Source organism: Protomyctophum bolini, assembly GCF_963924005.1.
Source record: "Protomyctophum bolini genome assembly, chromosome: 18".
In the NCBI taxonomy this organism is placed as follows: Eukaryota; Metazoa; Chordata; class Actinopteri; order Myctophiformes; family Myctophidae; genus Protomyctophum; species Protomyctophum bolini.
The window spans coordinates 13995822-14019747 of NC_137879.1; the positions used below are offsets into that span (position 1 = coordinate 13995822).

General features: G+C 44.5%; 1 protein-coding gene across 1 annotated transcript in view; it reads right to left on the reverse strand.

Annotated features, from left to right (window-relative positions):
- atrnl1b (attractin-like 1b) overlaps positions 1-23926 on the reverse strand; it is a 93826-nt gene that overhangs the window by 51309 nt on the left and 18591 nt on the right. The window contains exons 7-20 of the mRNA XM_080789626.1: positions 22725-22812; positions 22069-22351; positions 19623-19806; positions 19148-19302; positions 18474-18558; positions 17983-18203; positions 17051-17169; positions 15998-16130; positions 15593-15780; positions 13561-13774; positions 12932-13123; positions 9968-10207; positions 8273-8410; positions 802-895 (exon numbers count right to left, since the gene is read on the reverse strand). Coding sequence (XP_080645752.1) covers positions 802-895; positions 8273-8410; positions 9968-10207; positions 12932-13123; positions 13561-13774; positions 15593-15780; positions 15998-16130; positions 17051-17169; positions 17983-18203; positions 18474-18558; positions 19148-19302; positions 19623-19806; positions 22069-22351; positions 22725-22812 — 2334 coding nt within the window. The remainder of the gene's footprint in view (positions 1-801; positions 896-8272; positions 8411-9967; positions 10208-12931; positions 13124-13560; positions 13775-15592; positions 15781-15997; positions 16131-17050; positions 17170-17982; positions 18204-18473; positions 18559-19147; positions 19303-19622; positions 19807-22068; positions 22352-22724; positions 22813-23926) is intronic.

Below are 23926 nucleotides of genomic sequence, written 5' to 3' on the forward strand. Positions count from 1 at the left end.
GGGTACAGTAGACAGATGCCATGCGTACAGACTGACAATCACGGATTCCACTCCCAATTATTACCGGCGTACTTGGAAGATGAGAAACCGTCTATTTATTTTTTATTTCTTTGCTTAACACACTCACTGCCAGGTATTCATTTAGTAATTCTCACTTAACCACCACGACCAGCATTTTTCAGTGAAAGTCTTATTTTGAAGGTTCCAACCGGAGCGCAGAACGTAAACCGTATATAGAAAAACGATGTGTGTTGTGACAGACGCTTGTCTTTGCTTTAACCTGGAGAAGACGTTTTGTGGCTGCAACCGTTGGTCGCATATGGTTGGTTCTGATCTGCCACTGCTAGACCCAGGGAACCAACATTCTACTTCTAATTGTATTCAAGTGCGGTATGTATAGATTGCATATAATTCCAACTGCATAATGATCTGTCCGCCTTGTCGACCCCACTTGGTTAAAAATAGAATCTCCGGCACTTCCTGAGGGCTCCAAACCCCAGCTTGTCAGCAGCCAGGTGACAGCCAGCCTGCACTGTGACTGACGTTAGCATCCGTCAGGGAGTTCAACTGGGAACATGGAAAAGAACCTCTGCATTTTACTTCCTGGGCAGCCATTAAAAAGACTTCTCCTACTTAGTACTTGCAGTAGCACCCCAATGAAGTGTGTGTGTGTGTGTGTGTGTGTGTGTGTGTGTGTGTGTGTGTGTGTGTGTGTGTGTGTGTGTGTGTGTGCGTGCGTGTGTGTGTTGTGGTGGGCTATTGCGTGTTGATTGTGTGTCCAGGTGTGTTGTGTCCACTCACAGCTGACACTGGTCTCCTTTGATGCCCTTGGTGGTGCAGAAACACTTGCCCGTCAACACCTGGCACACGTTGGCATGACCGTTACACTTACAGGCTGGGGGGAGAGAGAGAGGGAGAGAGAGAGAGAGATAGAGGGAGAGAGAGTTACACAGCTATTTGTTTTATCAAATTAATTACCAACGGTTAAGTGGTTTAGTGAAGTAAACCATTGACACAAATTCTGGCATGCAAAATGCTGCTTTGGCAATACTTCAAATTGCATTTCAACAGATGGCAATAAACGGATATTTTCAATTAGTAATGCACACCGATGGATATACCTTAACGATGGCTTAAGGTGTGTGTGTGTGTGTGTGTGTGTGTGTGTGTGTGTGTGTGTGTGTGTTCCATTTCCAAGTGCACTGTGAGGCCAGGCTTTCCTGAGATTGTAGCAGCACTACAATTCCCACAATGCATGTCACCAGTATAGTAATAATAATAAAATGTTTATATAGCATCTTTCAAAACTACATTACAATGAAATTGGGATTAAAAGCTAGTCTATAAAAGTGAGCTTTAACAGGTTCCGTCCATATGACGTGTCCACACGTCCTAGCGCATCCTCAATGATATCAGGCGAGAGAATAATATTCTGAATTGCCTCGATTTTGAAATCGATTATAAAATCAACTGGCAGCCAGTGCAGGGATGCTAGGATAGGTGTGATGTGACTAATTGAAGACAGTGGATGGAGACAGGTGTAGAGAGAGTTACAATATTCTAGACCGGGGAAGATGAAGGCATGAACTACTTTTGTCAGGTCGGAGGTGGTCAGGAATGATTTGATTTTTGAAATATTTCTGAGGTGGTAGAATGCCGATTGAACGACCTTCTTGACATGTGGTTGGAAGTTGATGTCTGGAACACAAAGGACTAGAGCCCGACTGATTGCACATTTTTGGGTCTGATTGCCAATCACGCTTTTGCACAATCACGCTTTTGCAGAGTGCCGATTACCCATGTTTTGCCAGGGGGGAGAAATGTTATTGATTGGTTGTCAGTTTGAAAAGCTACATTCAAACTCAACGTGGTAAAAAAATTGGGATGCATTGGTTGCATAATTCCCGATACAGATGCCGTCAAAACAGTCGCAGGCTGTATGGATATATGGGTCAAACCCAAAGTACAGTATGCTCTAATAAAGACAGATGCCATTAGCAGCTCCCCAGTTTCACAACAGCTGACTGTTACAGGAGTCGAGAGGTCAACCTAATCAGGGAATGAAACTGGCTTCTATGAGTTTGAGTGTGTGAATTACATTTAGTTTGATGGTATGAAATAATATCTGAGAGAGAGAGGGGGGGGGGTTGTGTCCTTCCATTCCATTCAATAAGCTTCTTATGTTCTCACAGACTTTCCTACCGTCTCTCGTACACTGCCTGTCTCCCTCTCTGCTTTCCTACCCTGTGTCTCCTGTGCTGTCTCCCTCTCAGCTGTCCTATTGTCTGTGTCTCCTATGCTGTCTCCCTCTCAGCTGTCCTATTGTCTGTGTCTCATGTGCTGTCTCCCTCTCAGCTGTCCTATTGTCTGTGTCTCATGTGCTGTCTCCCTCTCAGCTGTCCTATTGTCTGTGTCTCATGTGCTGTCTCCCTCTCAGCTGTCTTATTGTCTGTGTCTCCTATGCTGTCTCCCTCTCAGCTGTCCTATTGTCTGTGTCTCCTATGCCGTCTCCCTCTCAGCTGTCTTATTGTCTGTGTCTCCTATGCTGTCTCCCTCTCAGCTGTCCTATTGTCTGTGTCTCATGTGCTGTCTCCCTCTCAGCTGTCTTATTGTCTGTGTCTCCTGTGCTGTCTCCCTCTCAGCTGTCCTATTGTCTGTGTCTCATGTGCTGTCTCCCTCTCAGCTGTCCTATTGTCCGTGTCTCCTGTGCTGTCTCCTCCTCAGCTGTCCTATTGTCTGTGTCTCCTATGCTGTCTCCCTCTCAGCTGTCCTATTGTCTGTGTCTCCTATGCTGTCTCCCTCTCAGCTGTCCTATTGTCTGTCTCCTATGCTGTCTCCCTCTCAGCTGTCCTATTGTCCGTGTCTCATGTGCTGTCTCCCTCTCAGCTGTCCTATTGTCTGTGTCTCATGTGCTGTCTCCCTCTCAGCTGTCCTATTGTCTGTGTCTCCTGTGCTGTCTCCTCCTCAGCTGTCCTATTGTCTGTGTCTCCTGTGCTGTCTCCTCCTCAGCTGTCCTATTGTCTGTGTCTCCTGTGCTGTCTCCTCCTCAGCTGTCCTATTGTCTGTGTCTCCTGTGCTGTCTCCCTCTCAGCTGTCCTATTGTCTGTGTCTCCTATGCTGTCTCCCTCTCAGCTGTCCTATTGTCCGTGTCTCATGTGCCGTCTCCCTCTCAGCTGTCCTATTGTCTGTGTCTCCTATGCTGTCTCCCTCTCAACATTTCTTGTATGTCTCCCGAAATTCTCCATTTGGTTCCATTTGTACACTCTCAGGCCTCTTTTCCACCAAAAGAGCTTTGGTTCTAGAAATGGTTCCGTTCTTTATTTTTCATGACGGTTTATATCACACCTGCATCTTCCAACCTGAATAGTGACACGCCCACGTTGGTTCCCACTTCAGGGCAACAAGAAGTATGTTTTGGTTCCAGTTCAAAACAAACCAATTCATTTACGGTAGTTCAAAAGTAGGCGGGGGGGAAAAGAACAGAACCGGTTCAACCCGGGTGGAAAAGGGGCATCAGAGTTGCAGACCTATAAGGGTCCATTTGGTTCCATCCGTACACTCCAACAGACCCGTAAGGGTCCATTTGGTTCCATCTGTACACTCCAACAGACCCATAAGGGTCCATTATAGACCTCTAGCGGTCCCCGAAACAGACATTGAGTCACAGGACTTTAAAATTCCCATAAATCCTTTGTGTGACAACGCAGTGGTTTAGTATGAATGGGACTCGTTCACTTAAAGGATTTCTGTAAATCCGAGACTGCTCTGTCTCCCCCAGACACTGAAACGATCACGTCTATAGGTTCACTTTACACATGTAATGTATATAATGCATGCAATGTGTTAGAGCCCTGTGCATTAACGCTCCATATCAGTAACCACAGGTAGAGGTGTGTGTGTGTGTGTGTGTGTGTGTGTGTGTGCGTCCAGCCGTCCATTCAGCGGATGCCAGACAAAAGCTGCTCATTTCTCAGGAATGCTATTGATGTCATGGAACCACACGGGAGGGTCCCGAGGTACAGTAAACCCCCCCTCCCCCGAGACAATGAATAGACGCCAGCGCTATACCATTTTCTAATTCCCTGTCAGTCTGTCCAATACAAATACCAACCCCCTTTGGGCGGTGGTGTGTGTGTGTGTGTGTGTGTGTGTGTGTGTGCGTGCGTGCGGTGTGGTGTGGGGCGGGGGGGTGGTCCAATCCAACAATCCCCCTATGGGCGTGTGTGTGTGTGTGTGTGTGCGTGCGTGCGTGTGTGTGCGTGTGCGTGTGTGTGCGTGGGGGTCCCAAAACACACCCCCTGGGGATTGGGGGTAGGGGGAGGTCCTTCTATGTTTCTGTCTGGCAGGGGGAGAGTGGGGGGGATAGCAGCGCTGAGAAAGGTTAAAGCAAAGTCATGTGGAGAGTTCAAGATGCTCTGCTGATGCAACGGATGTGGTGTGACCCCTGGTGGTGGCATTTGGCATCGTCTGCTCCCTTGTCTCTGCTAAAAGCTCAGTTGTAAATGTTGACTCTGCACAGCATACAATGGAACTAAATGGACCCGTAAACCTAGAGGGTGTTAAATCGGTTTCATCCAGCAGTGTGTCTACTTGATGTGACACACCGTGAAAGATGGAGTCTTTCTCATCTCAAAACGATGTTTTGTTGGGTTTAGGCAACAGGCAACAGCTATTTTGGATCTTATACCTTATCTTATACCTTATTTATTATTTAGGAGTAGACATGTCCACATCACAGCTGCAGTGAGCTTTTTGGAAAATACAAATATGCCTGCTGGATTCACTGAGATAATGTCCCCACACGGCTATTTTTGGAATGAATTCCAGGCTTTCCTCCGAGGTGGAAAGTCTGGTGATGCGAGGTTACAGCATTACAGGTGTAGCACCCACTTCCTCTGCATGTGTACAGTATGTGTATGTGTCAGTCTAATTATGACCAATCTGGGAACCCATTGTAAAAAAAAAAAAAGGAAAAAACTGCCGTTTGTTTCCTTGAATTTGACTCTGGGGGCGCCACCCATAGACATAGAAACTAAACTACCCTTCGGCTCTGGGGCGTCTGTGCTCCAAGTGAGGGCAAGCTTCCGCGTTGGTGCTTCACAGAAGCTTCCGCGTGCGTCACAGAGCAGACATTCGATAGGCCAATCAGAGGCAATGTCAATCTTTGTTTTCTCATGCCAATTAAAGCTTCTTTGGATTGAATTGATAAGTCCCGGAAAAGACGCGTCGATACACGTCTCTCCAATCAACTGCAGTGGCCAATGAGGCATCTATTTCTTTCTGCGTCGCCCAATAGAAGGATGTTGGCCCGTTTGGACCGCCCACAGCCCTCCTCTTCCTGTGGGGCGCCTATGCTTTCATTCCATTAACCCCCGATGTATACATGTTCTGAATGCCCCTGCTGACAGATTCAGTAGCGCAGCTCAGATTGACCCATTCAGCAAGGGAACCCCTTTCGGTGTTTTAAACATTACGTTATACTTTAGCTATTGAAAAATAGTAGATCTACAAGCTCATAGACTCCGTGTATCACTCATCGATACGATTTATTACAGGTGATAGCTATGGTACTCACCATTGTATCTTATAAAACAAGGTTGGATGGTCCTCCCTGACAGAGAGACAACAACTGCATTGGCACCTGTTCTTGTATAACACACCAGATCAAGTCATTTCCCCAAATTCAAGGTACCCAAAGTTAACTCTGAACTTGGTAGATCTGCTTTTAGCTTCTGTGGCCCTAATATATGGAATGACCTGCAAACTTCATAAAAATTGACCACATTGCTTTCAGCCTAGCGATAATGTATGAGGATTTCAATGAATGTATCTTGTAATATGAATAATGCAGCCTTGTTTTTGTTTTTCTCCTTTTTTCGTATTTTGTGTTGTCTGTCTTTTCATCAATACAAATGAAGTGAAAAAGAAATGACCACATTGGTACCCCTGAGTCGTTTTAAAACCTTGGTGAGCATACAGATCCCCACAATATAACTTTTTAGATCGTTTTGAAATTTGTCTTAGCTTCTATTTGTAACCTATATAATTCATATGTATGCAATTGTGATGTTTTTTATATGATATTGTATTACTCGACGACACTGAAAATGAGTTTAATTACTGTGTAATTTCGAGAATAAATAAAACTTGAATGCTATGTAGATCTTGTAGATCGTGAAAACGTGGCGCAAATCTTTGAATATATACTTTCACAGTGAAGATTTTTAAATCAAATATTAGCTTCTGGGGGGTCCCTGAAACATATTTTCAGATGGGGGTCCACCAGCCAAATACAGATAATTCTGGGGAAAAAGGTTGAGCACCACTGACAGAGAAACATAGGTTTTTTTGAAAATTGTTTAGAATTTGTTTAGAATCGTCGACTCCTCAGGTCTAAATGGGTTAAATTATGACAGACATACAGTAGCATAGTTAGTAAACATTGCTGCAGCTGCTGCTGCGATGGTTTAACAGCAATTTCACAGCTGTAGAAAAGCGCAGGCGGAGAAATGTTTTCACTTCAAGCCCAGGACGGAGAGCCTGGCTTGAAAGGGAAAGGATTGGTTGAATGTCAATTATATAGAACATCCTACGAAATATAGCACAAACGTGGTAAGGCTCTCACAATCATGACATTTAATTTGTCATACAGCGATTAACAATTTAATCTCTTTTTTTGGGGGGTGGGGGATTGAACATGACAAATTACATTTCTGTCAAACGTTGCAAAAGGCAGATACAAATAATGTAAAAATGCAAAGAAATGGCCGAATATGGTGGAAATAGCCAATCTATACTTAGATATGAATGTAGTAACATGTAGCTACATTTCATCGCAGTATATCAGATTTATTATTATTTATTATTTCTCCAGATTTAATATTTTTCTTTTCGTGAATGAATGCCCTACTTCATACTTTCATACATAAAATAAGAGAAAATAGACAATCTAGAAACTCACAATGCGTTGCAATGCAACCGAGTACACTGTACATTAATTATGATTTATGCAGAGGTTGTAGTTGCATAACCTTTTGCTGTGTGATTTAATAGCTAGCATGGCATTAGTATGGTTCCACATGATCCCCCACCCACACCACACCTGTTTGGTGTGTGATAGTAATGCTTCACCGAATCTGGCACGTTTATAGGCTTTTTACTAATCGACAGCGTTTTATCTGTGGGTTCACATTTCTTATTAGCTTTTAAACATTAAGTACTGTCATATTTCACTTCCCGGCAGCTTCACGCTCATTGTGTGTGTGCGTGCGTGCGTGTTTTCCAAGGAATAATGGGAATACTTTTTCCCAGTAATTATTCACTCCATGAAGCCTTGAATAATCTTTACATTTTTTGTCGTATACATTTTATGAGCCAATAATCCAATATGTGCTGGTGTGATACAGTAGGTAGGAGACCAATAAACTATATAAAATAATAATATAAACTCCAAAACAACTCTCAGTGTAATCACTGATGATGATCCAGGTTCAAAGATAATGTTTTAAATATGGTTTTGCTCTCGTTAAAATTGTTTTACTATTAAAGGGATATTTCACTTTCAAAAACGTGTTTGGTCATTTTATTGTCTACTCAGGCTTATGTGAACACCCCAGACAGTTTTTGAGTTGCTTGATTTAGTATTCTGACATTTGATATTCATTTTATCTGCCCCGCCCCCTTCCTATACAAACTCATTGTTAACTTCAAACTCCATTTTAACCATGTTAGATTCATTGAAAACACCTACATATCTAAATACTGAATCAAGCAACTTAAAAAACTATATGGGGTGTTCACATAAGCCTGAGTAGACGATAAAACTACCATTTGGAAATATCGCTTTAACTTCAAATCAGTCAAATATGGGATTATTGGGTCAGGAATGTGACAAAAAAATAAAAAAATAAAAAAATCTCCATGAATGGTGTCCCACTGAACCCTGTGTGGAGGACAAAACCGCGGTTTCCCTGTGTTAGTGCCAAACATACCAAGTTCGGCCACAGCCGAAGTGTCTTTGAGCAAGATACTGAACCTCAAACTGCTCCCGATGAGCAGGTTGGTGCCTTGCATGGTTTCCTCCGCTATCAGTATGTGAATGTGTGTGTGTGTGTGTGTGTGTGTGTGTGTGTGTGTGTGTGTGTGTGTGTGTGTGTGAATGGGTGAATGTAATGCACAGGATATGTGTGTCGGTGCCCAGGAGCCCGTTTTATCATAATCTGCCTTTAACCCCTGCTGTACAGACATGTTTTCTCCCCAGTGGGTCTCTCACCTTGACATTTGCCTCCGTTGGTGGGGTCTCCGTGGTAGCCAGGCATGCAGGTCTGACAGTGTGGGCCGGTGGTGAGGTTCCTGCACTGCTCGCACACACTGCCGTTCACACACGTACTGTGTCCGTTGCACTGGCACGCTGTGGACAACCACACACACACACACACACACACACACACAAACGTAAGAAAAATCTCAGCTAATCTCGATAAATATGAGATGAATACCAGTTTATAGTGTCGCAGTCCCGCCCCCTTTCAGAGCGACGAAGGCACCAGGAATTAATTCCCCATTCATTATTCCCATATTAGTTTCAAAAAGTAATTTAAAAACATTTAAGCCTCGGGACAAAGCCAACAGCCAAGTTGACAAATCATGACAATAAACAATTTTTTTGGGGGGCGAACAAATAATTAGAAAGAAGAAAATAGTACACTATAGAACACTATTTTTAGTGTTTTTCTTCTTTCTAATTATTTGTTCGGCCCAATTTTTTTTCCCGACAAGGGACGATTACGATAGGAACTTAGGAAGAGACGGCTGTGAGGCCATCACGCCGAGACCATGCCGGAGCTTCCGGGGCGGCGGCAGCGATATCATCTTGCTCGCCGCGCGGCCGTATAGATTGAGGTTTCGATAGAGTATTGCATGACTCAATCGCATATGTTGTCTACACACACTGCACTGAGTCAACAGGGATGGGATTAGTTTCCACGGCGGAGGGAGGAGGCATCGTACCTCTCTAAGAGCATCTCTTTAAATCTTCGCTGTCGGGCAGAAACCTTGTATCTCCATATTTCAACTCCCCCCCCATAATAAATTGAAGCCCTACTGTACTTCTTCATTCGACAGTGTCACGCGAAGATAGACGATCTACAAGCTTAAACCAATGGAACGTATTAGCAAGAGCTTGCAACCAAAATGAAAACTACATTGAATCCATTGGTATACGGTTTCTTTTTTGAAATGTTAGTTTTGGACATACAAGGTTTCCACTCGACACAGACGAAATCTAAGATGTCGCCGTTGATGTGTAACTGAAGCCTGTCTGTTTATCAACCTGCATGTCCATGGCATAGGCGGTCATACGCAGACTGTATCACTGATACACTTTGTAGCTGTAACGCTGATACACTTTTCAGTGAGAACCACTTCCTGTATGAGAATTCCCAATGCATTTCTTTTAACAAACGAAACGAAACCAGATATCACACTCGTAAAATAAAACTAAAAACAGCACAGTGTAATACAATAGTTAATCAGACTAATTGATACATATTATATTATATTATATCACCTGTATATTATATCACCGGTATATTATATTATACATATTTGGGGGAAACATTTATTAGTATTTTATTTTAAGTTGTATCAAATTTACAAAAAATAGCAGACCTGCAAGCCACCAATCAATTTGGATGGGGAATTTAGATAAAATGTACTAGATTTAGCAGATTAGTACATATTTCAAACTTAGAAAAAAGTAGCAGATTAGCAAACTCACATGCTGTGAGCTTGTAGATAGATAGGCTATTTCCAGTAGTTTTAAAATGCGTAGAAAATGGGGCATATATTATTATTTTATTTATTTATTTTTCTTCTTTTTTTTTTTCATTTAGTGTGCAGTGGTTTTCAAACATTATAAATTTCACAGGCCCCCCATAACTCTATGCAGCCATGGTGTCTCTCTTACCAGGGCAGTGGATGAAGGCCCACTCGTAGCTCCGGTCCTTGGGGCAGAGGGCCGGCTCCAGGCTCATGTCCTGATAGTGGCCCTGCTGCAGGCCCACCTTGGAGGAGGGCCTCTTCATGGGCCCGCGGTACGAGCCCTCCATGCAGAGACCCCGGCCCGTGCTGCTGGGGTCCCCACACCAGCCGCACTCCGGCTGCTCCAGGCACTGACCACACGTACGCAGGCCGGAGCAGTTCTGAGCTGAAGGGGGGGGGGGAAGAGAGAGCAAGTTGGATTGGCCGTGTCGATTTTTGACCAAAAATTTTGACAGTGTGTTTGTTGATCTTGTTTTTTTAGATGATAGTCAACTACAGTTGATTTGGTTGCCCAATCTGGGAAACCATTGGCAAAACAAAGGAAAAACAGTGCCCTCTTTTCCTTTGAATTTGACTAACACCATACCAAAAACTAAACTAAAAACTAAAAAAGTGCACAATTGTCATGAATTCCCTGCTAGATAATTTGACATAGGTGACACCCGATGACACCGTGGCTGGAGCAAAGAGAATCCGTCAGAGCGTTGTAAAAACACGAGGGCACAAATCTATTTTTATGTTGCATAAGAATAAGAATGAGGTTGTGTTGTACGCCATTGTCCCCACCCCAATACATCCACAAGTAGTATAAAACCGCTTCAGAAAGATAGTAAAATGGTCAATACATCACAGGCATAATGCAACATAAATATAGAACATATCCTTCATAGAGAAATATGAGATCATTACATCATCACCGCATTATGCTCCAATGTGATATTGTTGCTATTGATTAGATACGCTTATGCACATTATACCTACACAGATATAATGTACAGTACAGATGCAATATATCGTTGCTGCCAGGCAGAAACCTCTTATCTCCATATTTTAGGTTTTGGTGCCTTTTCCGTAAATGAATGTCCTACTTTCATACTACGGCGCCGTCACGTAAAAGTACCGAAAGTAGCAGATCTGCGTTGAGTTTGTAGATCTGCCACTTTTGCCCTTTAATTTTTTTTATCTAGAAATGTATCCCGTTTCCACCCGACAGAGACGATATTATGCACGTCACCTGCACACTTCTGGAAATGCTGCATATTGATAAGCTAATGTACCTGTCCAAGTGTCCATGACAAGTATGTATTTTGGCAGGCCTTGATGGCATCATAATAATGGCAATTTTACACTTGGTTGCAGGCTGAAAATAGCCGATTCATAAGCTCACGTGTCGCAGGACAACGCGTTGTAGATTTTCAGAGCGAAACAGCCGAGTGCAACCAAACCAAATCTCTTTTCCACTATGTTGACGAAATTATCAGTATATTCAGTCATGGGTTTAGTCATCATGGCTTAGTTTTTATTTAGTTTTAACTTTTCGTCAGTGAAAATAGGTAGTCGACGTCTCGACGAACATTTTCCATCATAGTTTTAGTCGAAAATGACCCCTGTAGGCTATCTCTGAACTCGTGTGAACATCCAGCTCGGCTGCGTGACCACCTGGCCACGAGGGAAATCCACCTGCTGTGTGTGGACTCGTCTAATTGGAAGAATAATTGGCCATTACGGAGAAGGACACAAAGGTAAGGCTTTGTGGGACGGTCAGCAGAGGCTAATGGTGTATTGTTTTTTGCCGTCCATCCGTCCCCCGTCCCTCCGTCGCACCCGCCACACAAATGACTTCCACACAGAGACTGTTGTTTCCATCAGAGACCTTTTGTGACCCAATATCCAGCACTGGATACGGATGGCTGAGGCAGGGGCTTAGTTCCGACACGCTGTAAGGTTACAGCAGGTCCACGAAGCAATACGACCACACTTTGTCTCCACTTTGACTTCTCCGAGATGCCGCTTTTCAATGCGGTGGACGGGAGGGCAGTGGCCATTGTAAAGGGAAGGGTTAATGACCTACAGGCTGATTCTAAACGCATTCTAAACCAGTACAGTAGCTCACATTTTCAAAGGATCTACACCAGAGGTTTAGATTCTGTAGACTTAGATAGCATTTGATACAGACTTATAGCATGTTATGTAGACAGCATAAGTGCATTGTATGTAGTCATAGCACGTCATATAGCATAGTAGTATAGATGTATAGTTTATATGTATAGTTTCATTATATAGATATTCCACTGTTACTTTCTTAGCTTACGCATGTTTCATGATAAATGTTTTTATGTGATGTATTCCCATGCTTTTTTGTTCTTGCTTAATGTAAATCGCTCTGGATTAAGAGCGTCTGCTAAATTCCTAAATTGTAAATTGTTCCCAACAACTGGTACTTGTACCACTGGTGGTACTTGAGACCCCTCTGGTGGTACACAGAGGAGTCGCCCAAAGAAGGAGGAAAAAAGACAAAAGTGGAATGAAATATTTATATTACTACAGGTAGTTCTTCTGACCAAGCTATTGGTTGAAAAAGGCTATCCAGCCGTGCTGAAATGAGCATGACAGCAACCTAGCCGTTACATATATCATCAGTTGTGCTGATTAATAATTAGACAGAGTTTTGTCAGAGCAGCAGCATTATTGGCTTAGGAATGGAAGAAAAAGGGCAGGCATAAGCTCCTGTATTTTAACATCAGTTATTATGGTGGTACTTGGAGAGCTAAATGTTTTCTGAGGTGGTACTTCAGTATAAAAAGGTTGGGAACCAATGCATTTTTAAATATTGATGCTTGTGGATCAGCTGTTCTGGTTATTTTTTTGTTTCGCCGGTTATTCAGAAAAACTGCGGTCCATAAAAGCGCATTGTGTAACGCCCGGGATTCGAACTCGGGTCTCCCACATGAAAGTCCAACATCTTAACCACTAGAACATGTCCCTATGGACCGGTGTACCGTACGGTTCGGTTTTAAAACCGTACACCGCTGCAGCCCTAATTCGAACACATGCAACTTTAGCGCTGCGCCACCCGAGCACTTCCTATTCTCATGGTGAGTGGCCTTACCGACGCAGTCTCCGGTCTGCCACTCTAGACACTGTCCGTAGGGGAAGGAGATGATGTAGGCGGTGGAGTCCACGCAGCGCTGCGTGCTGCCGCACCACATGCACTCCATGGCCTGGCTGGTGCAGTTGGCGCAGGTGGTGTGCAGCGCGCACGGCTTCTTACAGGAGGGACGACTGCTCGTACTGGGACTCCCTGGGGAGAGAGGAGGAGGGAAAAAAATGCAGCAAGCACTTTTTTTTTGCACCCAATCCAATCATTATTTTGAAAGGGTTTTCAGCTCACGTTCCAGCGTTCAGTATGCAGCCAATACAGTATGGGTTTTAATTATGCTGTTCAGACTATGGGTTTTATGGGTAAGTCTCCCATTGGCTTAGGAGGCAGACTAGGTCGCTACTAAGGTCGCTAGTAGAGGTAGATCAACATGTTGTCCAGCCGCTTTGCAAGCAGCTTGCAAAAACTAAACTTCAGACCTCTCAAACAAAATGACTAACTACTCGCCCTCGAGCCCATGGCCCCACCTTATTCCAACACATTTTACTAGTTTCGGGGTGTCTCGTGGTGGAAGACCGGGCTAAGCTAAATGTATGGGATTGATATTTAGAGTGGATTTGGGCTGGGGTAATGCTTACCGACAGCCTTCTCACAGATGAGTCCGTGTGCCGTGGCGGTGCAGGGGTTGGCCCTCAGACCCGTCACATGGGGCTCCTCCAGGTAGGCACAGAAGCCGCTGTCGCTGGGCTCGCCGGGCAGCCAGCGCAGGCTGCTGTTGGTGAACGGAGACGTGTCCTCCCAGCCCCAGTACGACACGTTGATCTTCCTCAGGCCCACCCAGGGGGACAGACGCTACAGAGGACAGGGAGGAAGGGGGGGACACATGAGACGTCGGTCAAGTAGTAGGGCTGCGACTGACGATTAGCGACTGGTCGATTACGTTACGTCTCAACTAAACAAGACACAGAGACACACATCTTGCCTGCCAAAACATTTTTGGCATTTGTTTTTACTATTTTGAAAAACACATATAGCCGATCTCCAAGCTCCAAAAATTTGCTAAAGGTTTAGGCATACAGTATAAGGAGTAAGATAAGATAGTACACAGAGTGTACATAAAATAGCATGCTATTCTGAAACGCAATAAACACAAAAACAATAATTCTGTCCCTTCCTTCTCTACGACCCCTTTGGCCATCTGTGATGAATTCATAATGTATTTTGGGACGTCTGGGTGATTTTATCTTGTGGGTCTCTAGTTGAAGAGGTTTGAGAAACCCTGGTTGTATGCGGTTGCTCCCAGTAGTAGGCAGTGTTCATTCTGACAGCACATTTCGTTTTAGTTTTAGTCATACAAATGTATTTAGTTATATTTTGCCGGGCCTTGACGGCGTCGTAATAGCTGATTTTACACTTTGTGCTGCGACGCATTGTGAGCTTGTAGATGGGCTATTTTCAGGGTGCAACACCCGAGTGCAACCGAAGTTTCAAATTACTTGTATTTTAGTTCTACTACATTTCTTCTTCACTGGAAGTCCCGCTCCCTAACATTTTAGTATTAGTTGATGAAATTGTCAACATATTTAGTCTCAGATTTGGTCATCATAGCTTAGTTTTTATTTCCATTTCCATTCCATTTTCATCAGTGAAAAAAGGTAGTCGATGGACATTTTTCGTCATAGCTTTAGTCGACGGAATAGGCTATATGCACACAGAATAACTCCCCCTACTTCTGGGCCTCTTCCTACTTCCTTCACAGGTGTTACCGATGATACTAATTAAGGCTGTGTTCCATTTAACTCTTATACTGCCACCATTTATTGAGAAATTAGGACCTAATTCACGCCAGCATTTTTTTAATTTGAGCTTTTATTTTGAAAAGCCACATTTTGCCTCAACCGGAAGTTGGCTTATTCCTGCCAGCTTTACGTTGCCATGACAACCTTTGTTTACATGATCGCGTCATTGCCCGTACACTTTAGCCCTCCACAACGTCGGCTCGTGCCGTCAAAGAAACGCTGTTTTGACCAAAAATGCCATCTGGGACAAGGAATAGGAGATACAGGCGATTGAAAGAAACGGATAGAATGGATTCTTATGGTGACGACGATCTAAGATGAACGATCCAATGCTGTGCTAACAACACAGCTAGCTAACCGGCTAACGTAAGTAGCATTATGGCTCGATCGATCAAATGCACTATAAAACAACAATTGCCGAAGGGCTACGGCAATGGCGGCAAGTGTTAATATCAAAATTAGGCTTCAATTGCCGAAGACTTTCGGCAATCGTGGCAAGGGGGTTAATGTACAGTTAAAGTGTAAAGTTCGTGTAAACACAAACAATGAAGATAAAAGTGAAGACGAAAGGTGTGATTTTTTAATTTCCCTACGGCTCCATTTGTACACTCTCAAGAGTTACACACCTGTTCAGGGCCATTTGGAACCCACTGAAGGACACTTTGAGACCCACTGGTGTAGCTGAGTGTTGTCAGTGAGCCAACATACACAATAGCAGCACCCTGACTCTGTTTGACCAGAATGGAACAGAGCCTTCATTAGTAGCATCAGTAACACCTGTGAAGGAAGTAGGGAAGTAGGTTCCTTCCAAAATGGCTGCTGTGTGCATAGAGCCCAGTTGCACTGCGTAGCAGGGCGGGATGGTCCTCACCTGGTCCTGCAGCTGCAGCTTGCGCAGCTCCTCCAGAACAAAGTCCACCTGTGGGGTGGAGGTGAGCGAGGCGATGTTCCCGTTCAGGTTCTTGCAATAGTGCTGCGCGTTGTCATAGCTCTCCCTGCTGGCGTTGATGCGGAGACACGCCTCCTCCACCTGACTCCACCCCTCGCTGCACTGCTGGGCTGCAGGGGCAACGCGCGAGCGCGAGCACACACACACACACACACAAACACACACACACACACACACTTTGTTATCTTTGTTTTGTTTAATTTTATGCTGCAGTATGTTTGCTGTAATCAGCGAGGCATTGGAAAATAGTCAGACTTTCTCTCAATTGACCTTCCTTAGGTAAATACAGGTGAAATGGAAAAAAATGTAATATTGCTGTAGTCTCACCAGGCACAGCGTGGCATTCCGACTGGTTCTGGTCCCACTGGCAGTTGAGGTTGAGGGAGCAGCTCTTGCAGTTGGCCAGCTTGCTGCACACCTGCTCGTTCCTCACCGGACACTGGGTGAAGTTCTTCACGTTCTGGAGGAGAGACAGAGCAACATTCAACACCACGTCAAACCGTGTCCTGTAGACTCCATACAGTAGCTTTCCAAACCGGGGGTCCCCCACATTGTTTTGGGAGGTCCTCAGGTGATTTGCTTAACTCATTGACAGCCAGAATTGTTTCAGTCCGTGTCCCTTCCCTGCCACGGTCTCCAAACCGGATTTTTTTTTTGAAGACCCAAGTATTCATGACCCCTGAACCGAAAGGAAAGATTGGATAGGCGACTTTTAGCCGCAACCATTTTATAAGTCACCCGAAATGTTAATATTTGTAACAAAGACAACATATTGTGGCATAATGACTAAATTGGTTAGAAAAAAGGGGGTAAAAATAATTGGCTACTCTAAAAGAAAAGTGTGACTAATCACCCTGATTGTCAGACCCAGCTGGAAACCCAAGTTTAGCGTTGGTCATTCTCTGTTGCCATGCTCGAACAATAAATACATAATTTTTTGCCACCTGAAGAGGGGGGCCTCGTTCTCCCTATAGTCTGCTGAATCTCGACAAGTACAACTTGTGGACAGAAGCGCTTCATCCTTCTGTTTTAAACATGCACAGACATCAGCACCGACTCAAACTGTGACATAATGGGAGTGCTTCAGATACATATTTCCACATAATACTGTAGAGTCTGGTCCAAAGGGACCTTTGCTGTCACTGCACCCCGGTGCTCTGTCTCTCTCTCCGTTTCCTGTCTGTCTACACTTCTGTAGCTGTCTACACTTGTAACTACTCAAAGGCCAGGGAAAAAACATCGTTTGGAAGAAGAACATGTCCTGTGTAAAACATCAACAGGGATGACTGACGTTCAGCATTCACTGATAAAATTGTGTGCGAGGGTTGAGTGGTTCAAAAGACGGGGAAGCGCCACAGTGCCATCCGGTGGCAGACTCACGGTGGTGCAGTTGCTGGAGGCGGAGAGGCACTTCTTATCATCGCACCACTGGCAGCCGTTGGTGTTGGACGCACAGCTGGCACAGTCTGAGAAACGATAGCACCGCTCGTCTACCGTGGCTGAGAGAGAAAGAGAGAGAGAGAGAGTCAGAGTGTCTTTACTAGTTCAGTGGTTCCCAAACTTTTTCATATAAAGGACCCCCAAATTGACACTAATTAGCCCGCTGACCCCCATTTGAAAACATGCCATGGACCCCCATAAGAGAAGATTATTACGGCCCCCCAGTTTGACCTGCATTAGGCTACAGACCTCCATTTGATGGCATTTCTATCTCTGGGACCCCAATTTATATTGTAAGTCAATGTTAATGTAACTCTGAAAGTGTACAAATTTGTACACTCTCAGAGTTACGGACCCATAAAGGTCCATTTGGTTACAAACTATCATTTAGCTGGGGACCCCCTGGTACTCCCTCAAGGACCCCTGGGGGTCCCCGGACCCCACTTTGGGAACCACTGCTTTAGTTTGCATGTTGAAAGGGTGGGCGCCATGTACAGCAGCCGTATTGGAATGAAATTGGGCCCCTGCCTTACTTCCTTCACAGGTGTTACCAATGATACAAATGAAGGCTCTGTTCCGTTTAGTGTAGCACAGTGGTTCTCAAACCCGTTTTAATTTCAAGCGGGGTTAATACATACTGAACTGGCGGACCCTGAAATTGAGAGAAACGAGAAACGATTGAGAACGTTTTCCAACCACTGCTTAAACCCCAGCATCTTTATTGTGGGGATGGATAGGGGCATAGCAGAATAGTCTCTCCAGCGAAAGCTTTCCCCACAATAACAGAAATCACACTAGCATAGAGCCCTGAGGGACTCCGGTCAACCATATCAGGGTTTAAGCAAAGTGGCTACCGAGGAGCTTTCCCTCACCAGCTTTCGCGGGACAGAAGTTTGCGGGTTTGAGGCCCTCGTCGTCGGCGGCCATGCTGGGCTCCCAGGGGCCGCAACGGCCCTTGTTCCACACACAGCGGACCCCCGGGCCGGCCCCCGTGCAGCTCTCTGGCCCCAGGAAGGCGCGGCAGCTGGGAGGTCTGTACACCAGCACGTCGTTCAACAGCATGCTGGAGAAGCCCCCAAACACGTACATGGACCTAATAACAACAACAACGACGCAGAGAGCAGGTTGGGGTTAGTACGTATGTAGACAGTAGGTAACACAAATCACACTCGCCACCATTTTGCTTGCAGACTGCTCTCCCCCCAGCGGTTCTTGTTTTATTGTATTCTAAAACAACACTGTGTGTGTGTGTGTGTGTGTGTGTGTGTGTGTGTGTGTGTGTGTGTGTGTGTGTGTGTGTGTGTGTGTGTGTGTGCGCGCACATGTGTGTGCATGCGTGTGTGCGCGTGCATGCAGAACTGACCCATTGCTGACCACAGCGGAGTGACCAAAGCGGTTGACATCTCGGTGCAGGTCGGGTTTGGGCAGGAGCTTCCACTCGTCACACGCTACAGAAAACCACACATTTATAAACATGAATAAAGACCCCAAAAATTATATGTATTTAGCCACCGAGGTTTTAGATTTTAGATTTTATTGTATTTTTTTTTCTTTTCATAAATCAATGCTATTGAACACCTTTTACATCCGTCTGTTGGTTAAAAGAATATTGAACCAATGAAAAGTATTAAAAGGCGCTTCGGACAAAACCTCTTAACTCCACTGGAACTTCAAACTCCACCACTTTGCCCCCCTCTCATGAAAGTAATTCACAATACTAACTAATGAGGCAGTTTATTTATTTAGATACTTATTTTGTGAATATACAAGTGCAAGTGTGTGTGTGTGTGTGTGAGTGAGTGAATGTACTGTATGTAATGTATGTTAAAAAAAAAGCCAATAAAAATATTATTGAAAAAAAAACTAATGAGGCAGTATCGCATTGTTTTAGAATAAAAAGAGGTTTCCTTATTTCCTGAAAAATGTATTGTTTTCCATTTCCTGAAAAATGAACATTTTGGAGATAGGTGGTTTGGTCCCGACAGCAGAGACATGTACTGTACACGTGTGTCAGGTCAGCGTATCAAAGGGCATTACCGATGTCGTAGGCCAGGAAGTCGGCGGAGAAGCACTTGGCCCCGTTGCTGAGCGACGTGTCGTTGTGCGTGTTCCCCCCGAACACCAGCAGGGTTCCACTGAGCAGCACCGCAGAGTGAAGGTACCGAGGAAAGCCACTCTCTCTGAGGATGGTCCTGGAACACACACACACACACACACACACTTAAATAATTTACACAAGGACATAAACATTACCGGTGCAGTTAAGGGTGCATTCACAAAGTCATGGCACATGTCTTGTCTTCACGATACAACATGAATGATTGTTAATGTCACTCAGCATCTCCATCAAACGTAGCAGACTGTCACAGTACAACACTTTGCCTCGCCTCTGGACATCCCAAACGGTCGAATAATAAATATAATTATGTACATTGAAACTATACAAACACACACACTGCTGGCTTCGTATGCACGCATGCGTGAGTGCGTGCGACACGGTTGATGTACCCACCAGGTGCGCGTGTTGACGTCGTAGCGATAGAGGTCGTCCACCAGTCCGTACTTGTTGGCGGGCAGGGCCTTGTACCCTCCGTGGACGAACACACTGCCACTGGCACTGTCATAGGAGCTGGTGTGACCGTAGCCGCCCTGCGCCACCGCACCCCGCGTCTCTGGCATGGTCCACGTATTCTGTCCTGAACACACACACACACACACACACACACACACATTACAACCAATGCTACAAAGTACATTTACTCAGGTACTGTACAATAGGCTAAATGCACAGCAGAAGCCATACTTCCTTCGCAGGTGTTACCAATAATACCAATGAAGGCTCTGTGACATTCTGGTCAAACAGAGTCAGGTTGCTGATATTGTGCATGTTGGCTCACTGGAAACACTGCTATATATACACCAGTGGGTCTCAAAGTGTGATGCTCATATGGTTCCAAGTTGAGGGGGGTTCCAAATGGCCCCTTACGGGTGTGTAACTCATTTGTACCACTGTTCTACACTAAATGGAACAGAGTATCATTGGAAAACACAAGTGAAGGAAGAGGCTCAATTTGTTTTTGTTATTGCCTAATTAATGTAAATCTGCTAAATGCCTAAATTGTAATTTATTTACAATATGGCTGTTTTATGGTACTTTTGCTTTACTTGTGAAAGGTATTTCCATTTTTATACTTCTACTCCACGTCTCAAAGACGCAAATATTGTACTTTCAAAATAAATTGAAAACTTTTGTTACCAGTTACTTTATAGATTTAGATTATTACTTTCCCAAGTCGGTACGGACGTCAACGCTAGGTGGCGTCATATCCCAGGTCAGTATATATACAGTACGTACCCCAACGCATACTTCATTTATATAATGGATGAGGCCCACGGAAGCTTTTAACATTGGTCCGGTTGCTATAGCAACGCCCCACCGTTCCAACTTTGGGATCGCAAATATAATCTCAGTGTAAATCAGTTGAAAGGAGGATTTTCAAACCTGGGGGGGGGGGGGGGGGGGGGGGGGGGGGAACTCCATTTTTTAAAGTGCATGCTGGCACTGGGAACTGGGGTTTATGCTAACAGCTAGCGGTAGAGATAGAGTTAACCAATTCTACAACAATATCTTGCAGATCTGCTGTTTTTAAAAGATTTGGTCATTTTAAGTATATTATTTTGATGCCAATACTTACTCGGACTTATAGGTCAAATGTTGAGTACAAGGCTTTAACTTGTTGACAGACAATTTTAATATTGATGTCAATGATACTTCTACTAAGTAAAACATCATAGTAATTCTTCCACCACGGTTGCTAACAACAACGATAACAAAGCATATAAACATCATCATGGACATTTCCTCTCTGTTAGTTTATGCCGTTTCCCAGGGCAACGGGACAAACAGGAAGTTCACATGTGTTGGAACGTGCAGGATGTCATTATTTTTCACTGCCTGGAAACATTGATGTGATTTCTTTATAATCTCAAATGCTACTCATCATGTGGTGGAAAGTACATCTACTAAAGTACTGTACTTAAGTACAATGTTGAGGTATTTGTACTTTATTGGACTATTTCCAATTTCCAATACTTTTACTTCTACTCCACTACATCTCAGAGACAAATATTGTACTTTTACTCCACTAGATTTATTTGAAAACTTGAGTTACTAATTAGTTCTCTACCAGAGATTACCTGTCCACGGATTCACGGACGGACGGACAAAAGCGAAACACATAGCCTTCGGCCTAGCGTTGAAAATACGTTGCTCTAAAAAGCCTTCTAGGTTTTCTGAAAAACTTCACATATTTATATACTGTAGGTGTAGGCTGTAGCAGCATACATTTTTGTATTTTTTTAATAATGTACATACTGTACAGAAGAACCCCAAGAGGGGTTCCTGTCGAGAAGGGTAACTTAGAACACCAAAAGGGGAATACCACTAAATTTCTGCATTGAACTATGTCATTAATATACCTTAGGGTTGTTGCGTATAAATTATAAAAAAGTCCTCTCATTCTGTTTAGCCTAGAACTCTATCTATAAGTCGAGGTCATGTGAGAGGTCAGTGACATCACGATTCACGACAGTGTACTCCTTGGCCTGCAGAGTACACCGTCGTGATGTCACTGATCACAACAGAAGAGGGGGGGGGGGGACCTTTTTATTGTTTCCACACAACAACTCTAGGGTAAATTAATGGCATAAACTTTAGCTGTTGAAAAATAGCAGATGTACAAGCTCATGTATTGCTTGTAGGCCAAATACATATCATTCTGGGGGTCCTTGACATGAAAAGCACCACTGGCAAGACATAGAAACATTTTCAGAAAACTTGATCATGATTTGGTCATGATTTGTAGAACCAGGTCTGGGGTCTGAATGGGTTAATGCCGGTGGGAAGCAGGACGTGTGCTGGGTGGGTGGGTGGGGGGGTGGGTGTGGGGGGGTCTTACTGAGGTGGTACTCCTGCACGTTGCTCACGTAGCTGTAGATGGGCGAGTAGCCGAAGATGACCACCATGACCGCCTCGCCCCCCTCCAGCAGGACGCAGTGGGCCGTGTGGCCCTCCACGGCGTACACCCGGTCCCCCGACGATGGGCCCCCGGAGGGGGGCCCCCCCGGGACCACGGGGGTCCTCTGCTGCCACGTCCGGCTGGGCACGTTGAACACCCACAGCTCCTCCGTCACGTTCCCCGAGCCGGCCTCCAGCTTCCCGCCGAACATGAAGATGTCGTCCTGTGGGACACGGACACAGGCACATGCACACACAATCAACTTTATTGTCACCAGTGACGGAAGAAACTACTCACATGGTAAATGGGCAATGCTAAATCATTTGCATTTATATAGCACTTTTATCCAAAGCGCTTTACATAGATTGTGCATTACATTCACCCATTCGCTGCCATTACAGTCTATTACCACATGATGGCTGCTACACTATACTGTACACTATACATACATTTGAGACGAGTTGTACTAAATAACAATTTAGGGATTTAGCAGACGACCTTATTCCAGAGCGAATTAAAGTAGACAAGAACAACAGATGGTAATACATGAAAATGCATGTGTGCGTGTGCATGCGTGAGTGCGTGCATATGCTCACCTGATAAGCAGCTAAGGAGTGTCCGTATCTTGGCAGAGGCCCACTGTTGATGGGGACCGTGTTCCACACCCCACTGTCCAGGTTGTAGCTGTGGAATAAACACACTTTAAGTTGAACTTAAAGATTTCAAAGGAATTCAACATTTTCAAGGTTTTCTGAAATTGGGAAAATAACCAATCTGAAACAAAGCACGTAGATGTAGCAGTGTCTCAGAGCCTCTGCCTGATGGCCTCAAAAGTCTAATATCTCCCCCAGTCCATAGGGATATCCCTTTGGTCTAGTCACTCTAGTGGTTCAAATCCTGGGCGTTACATTGGTGCCGTGACCCGGATCGGGTTTCCCCGTGGGAGGAATTCAAAAGGGGGGGTGAGTGTAGCAGAGTGGCTCAAAAGTCTAATATCTCCCCCGGTCCATAGGGATATCCCTTTGGTCTAGTGGTTAAGATGATGGACTTTCACACGGGAGACCCGAGTTAGAATCCTGGGCATTACATAGGCCTAGGCTGTTACAAGTATTAAATAATCGCCTAATCACAATCATTTTAGCATAATCGCCAATTGTTTCCATGTAGAAAATGTCTATACATTTTTCAAAAATAGCAAAAAAGTATTGTCAACTATTTCTGCTATTTTGTAATTTTTTTGGAAAGAAAAGAAATATACAAAAATATTAAATGTGTCAGTGTTTTCTTTGTATATTCATTTGTCAAATCTGCCCTGTGCAATTTGTGATTATTTATTGAATATTGAAAAATGTGCAGGACGACTTGGAAGGCAAACAGTTGAAGCAGCTCTGGGTGGAAAAAAGAACTACAATTCGTGTTCAAGAGACTTATGATAAAGCTGTCAACAGTAGCTATAGTACTGCCAATTAAAAATCTGCTGCATGGAAGCAGCCATACTGAGGGGGGGGGGGTTATCACAGCATGCATGAGCTGTGCCGTCTCGAGAAGAGAGACAGGCTTCTGCCAATATCAGCCTGTCAGGAAACACTGGCATAGAGACTATCAGGGACCTTGCAGGGGATTCTGGCAGTCCTCTGTGCGCCTTGTGCATTTCACTCTTGGGATTAATTACAGGAGCTTCAGAATGGTTTCCAAGTAAGTCCTAGCTCAGCTCGAGAAGGTATTTTTGGCTCTTTCGCGCGCCGTCAGATCTGTCGGAGGAACTCCTAATGGAACGGACCACTCAGTGTAGCTCGGC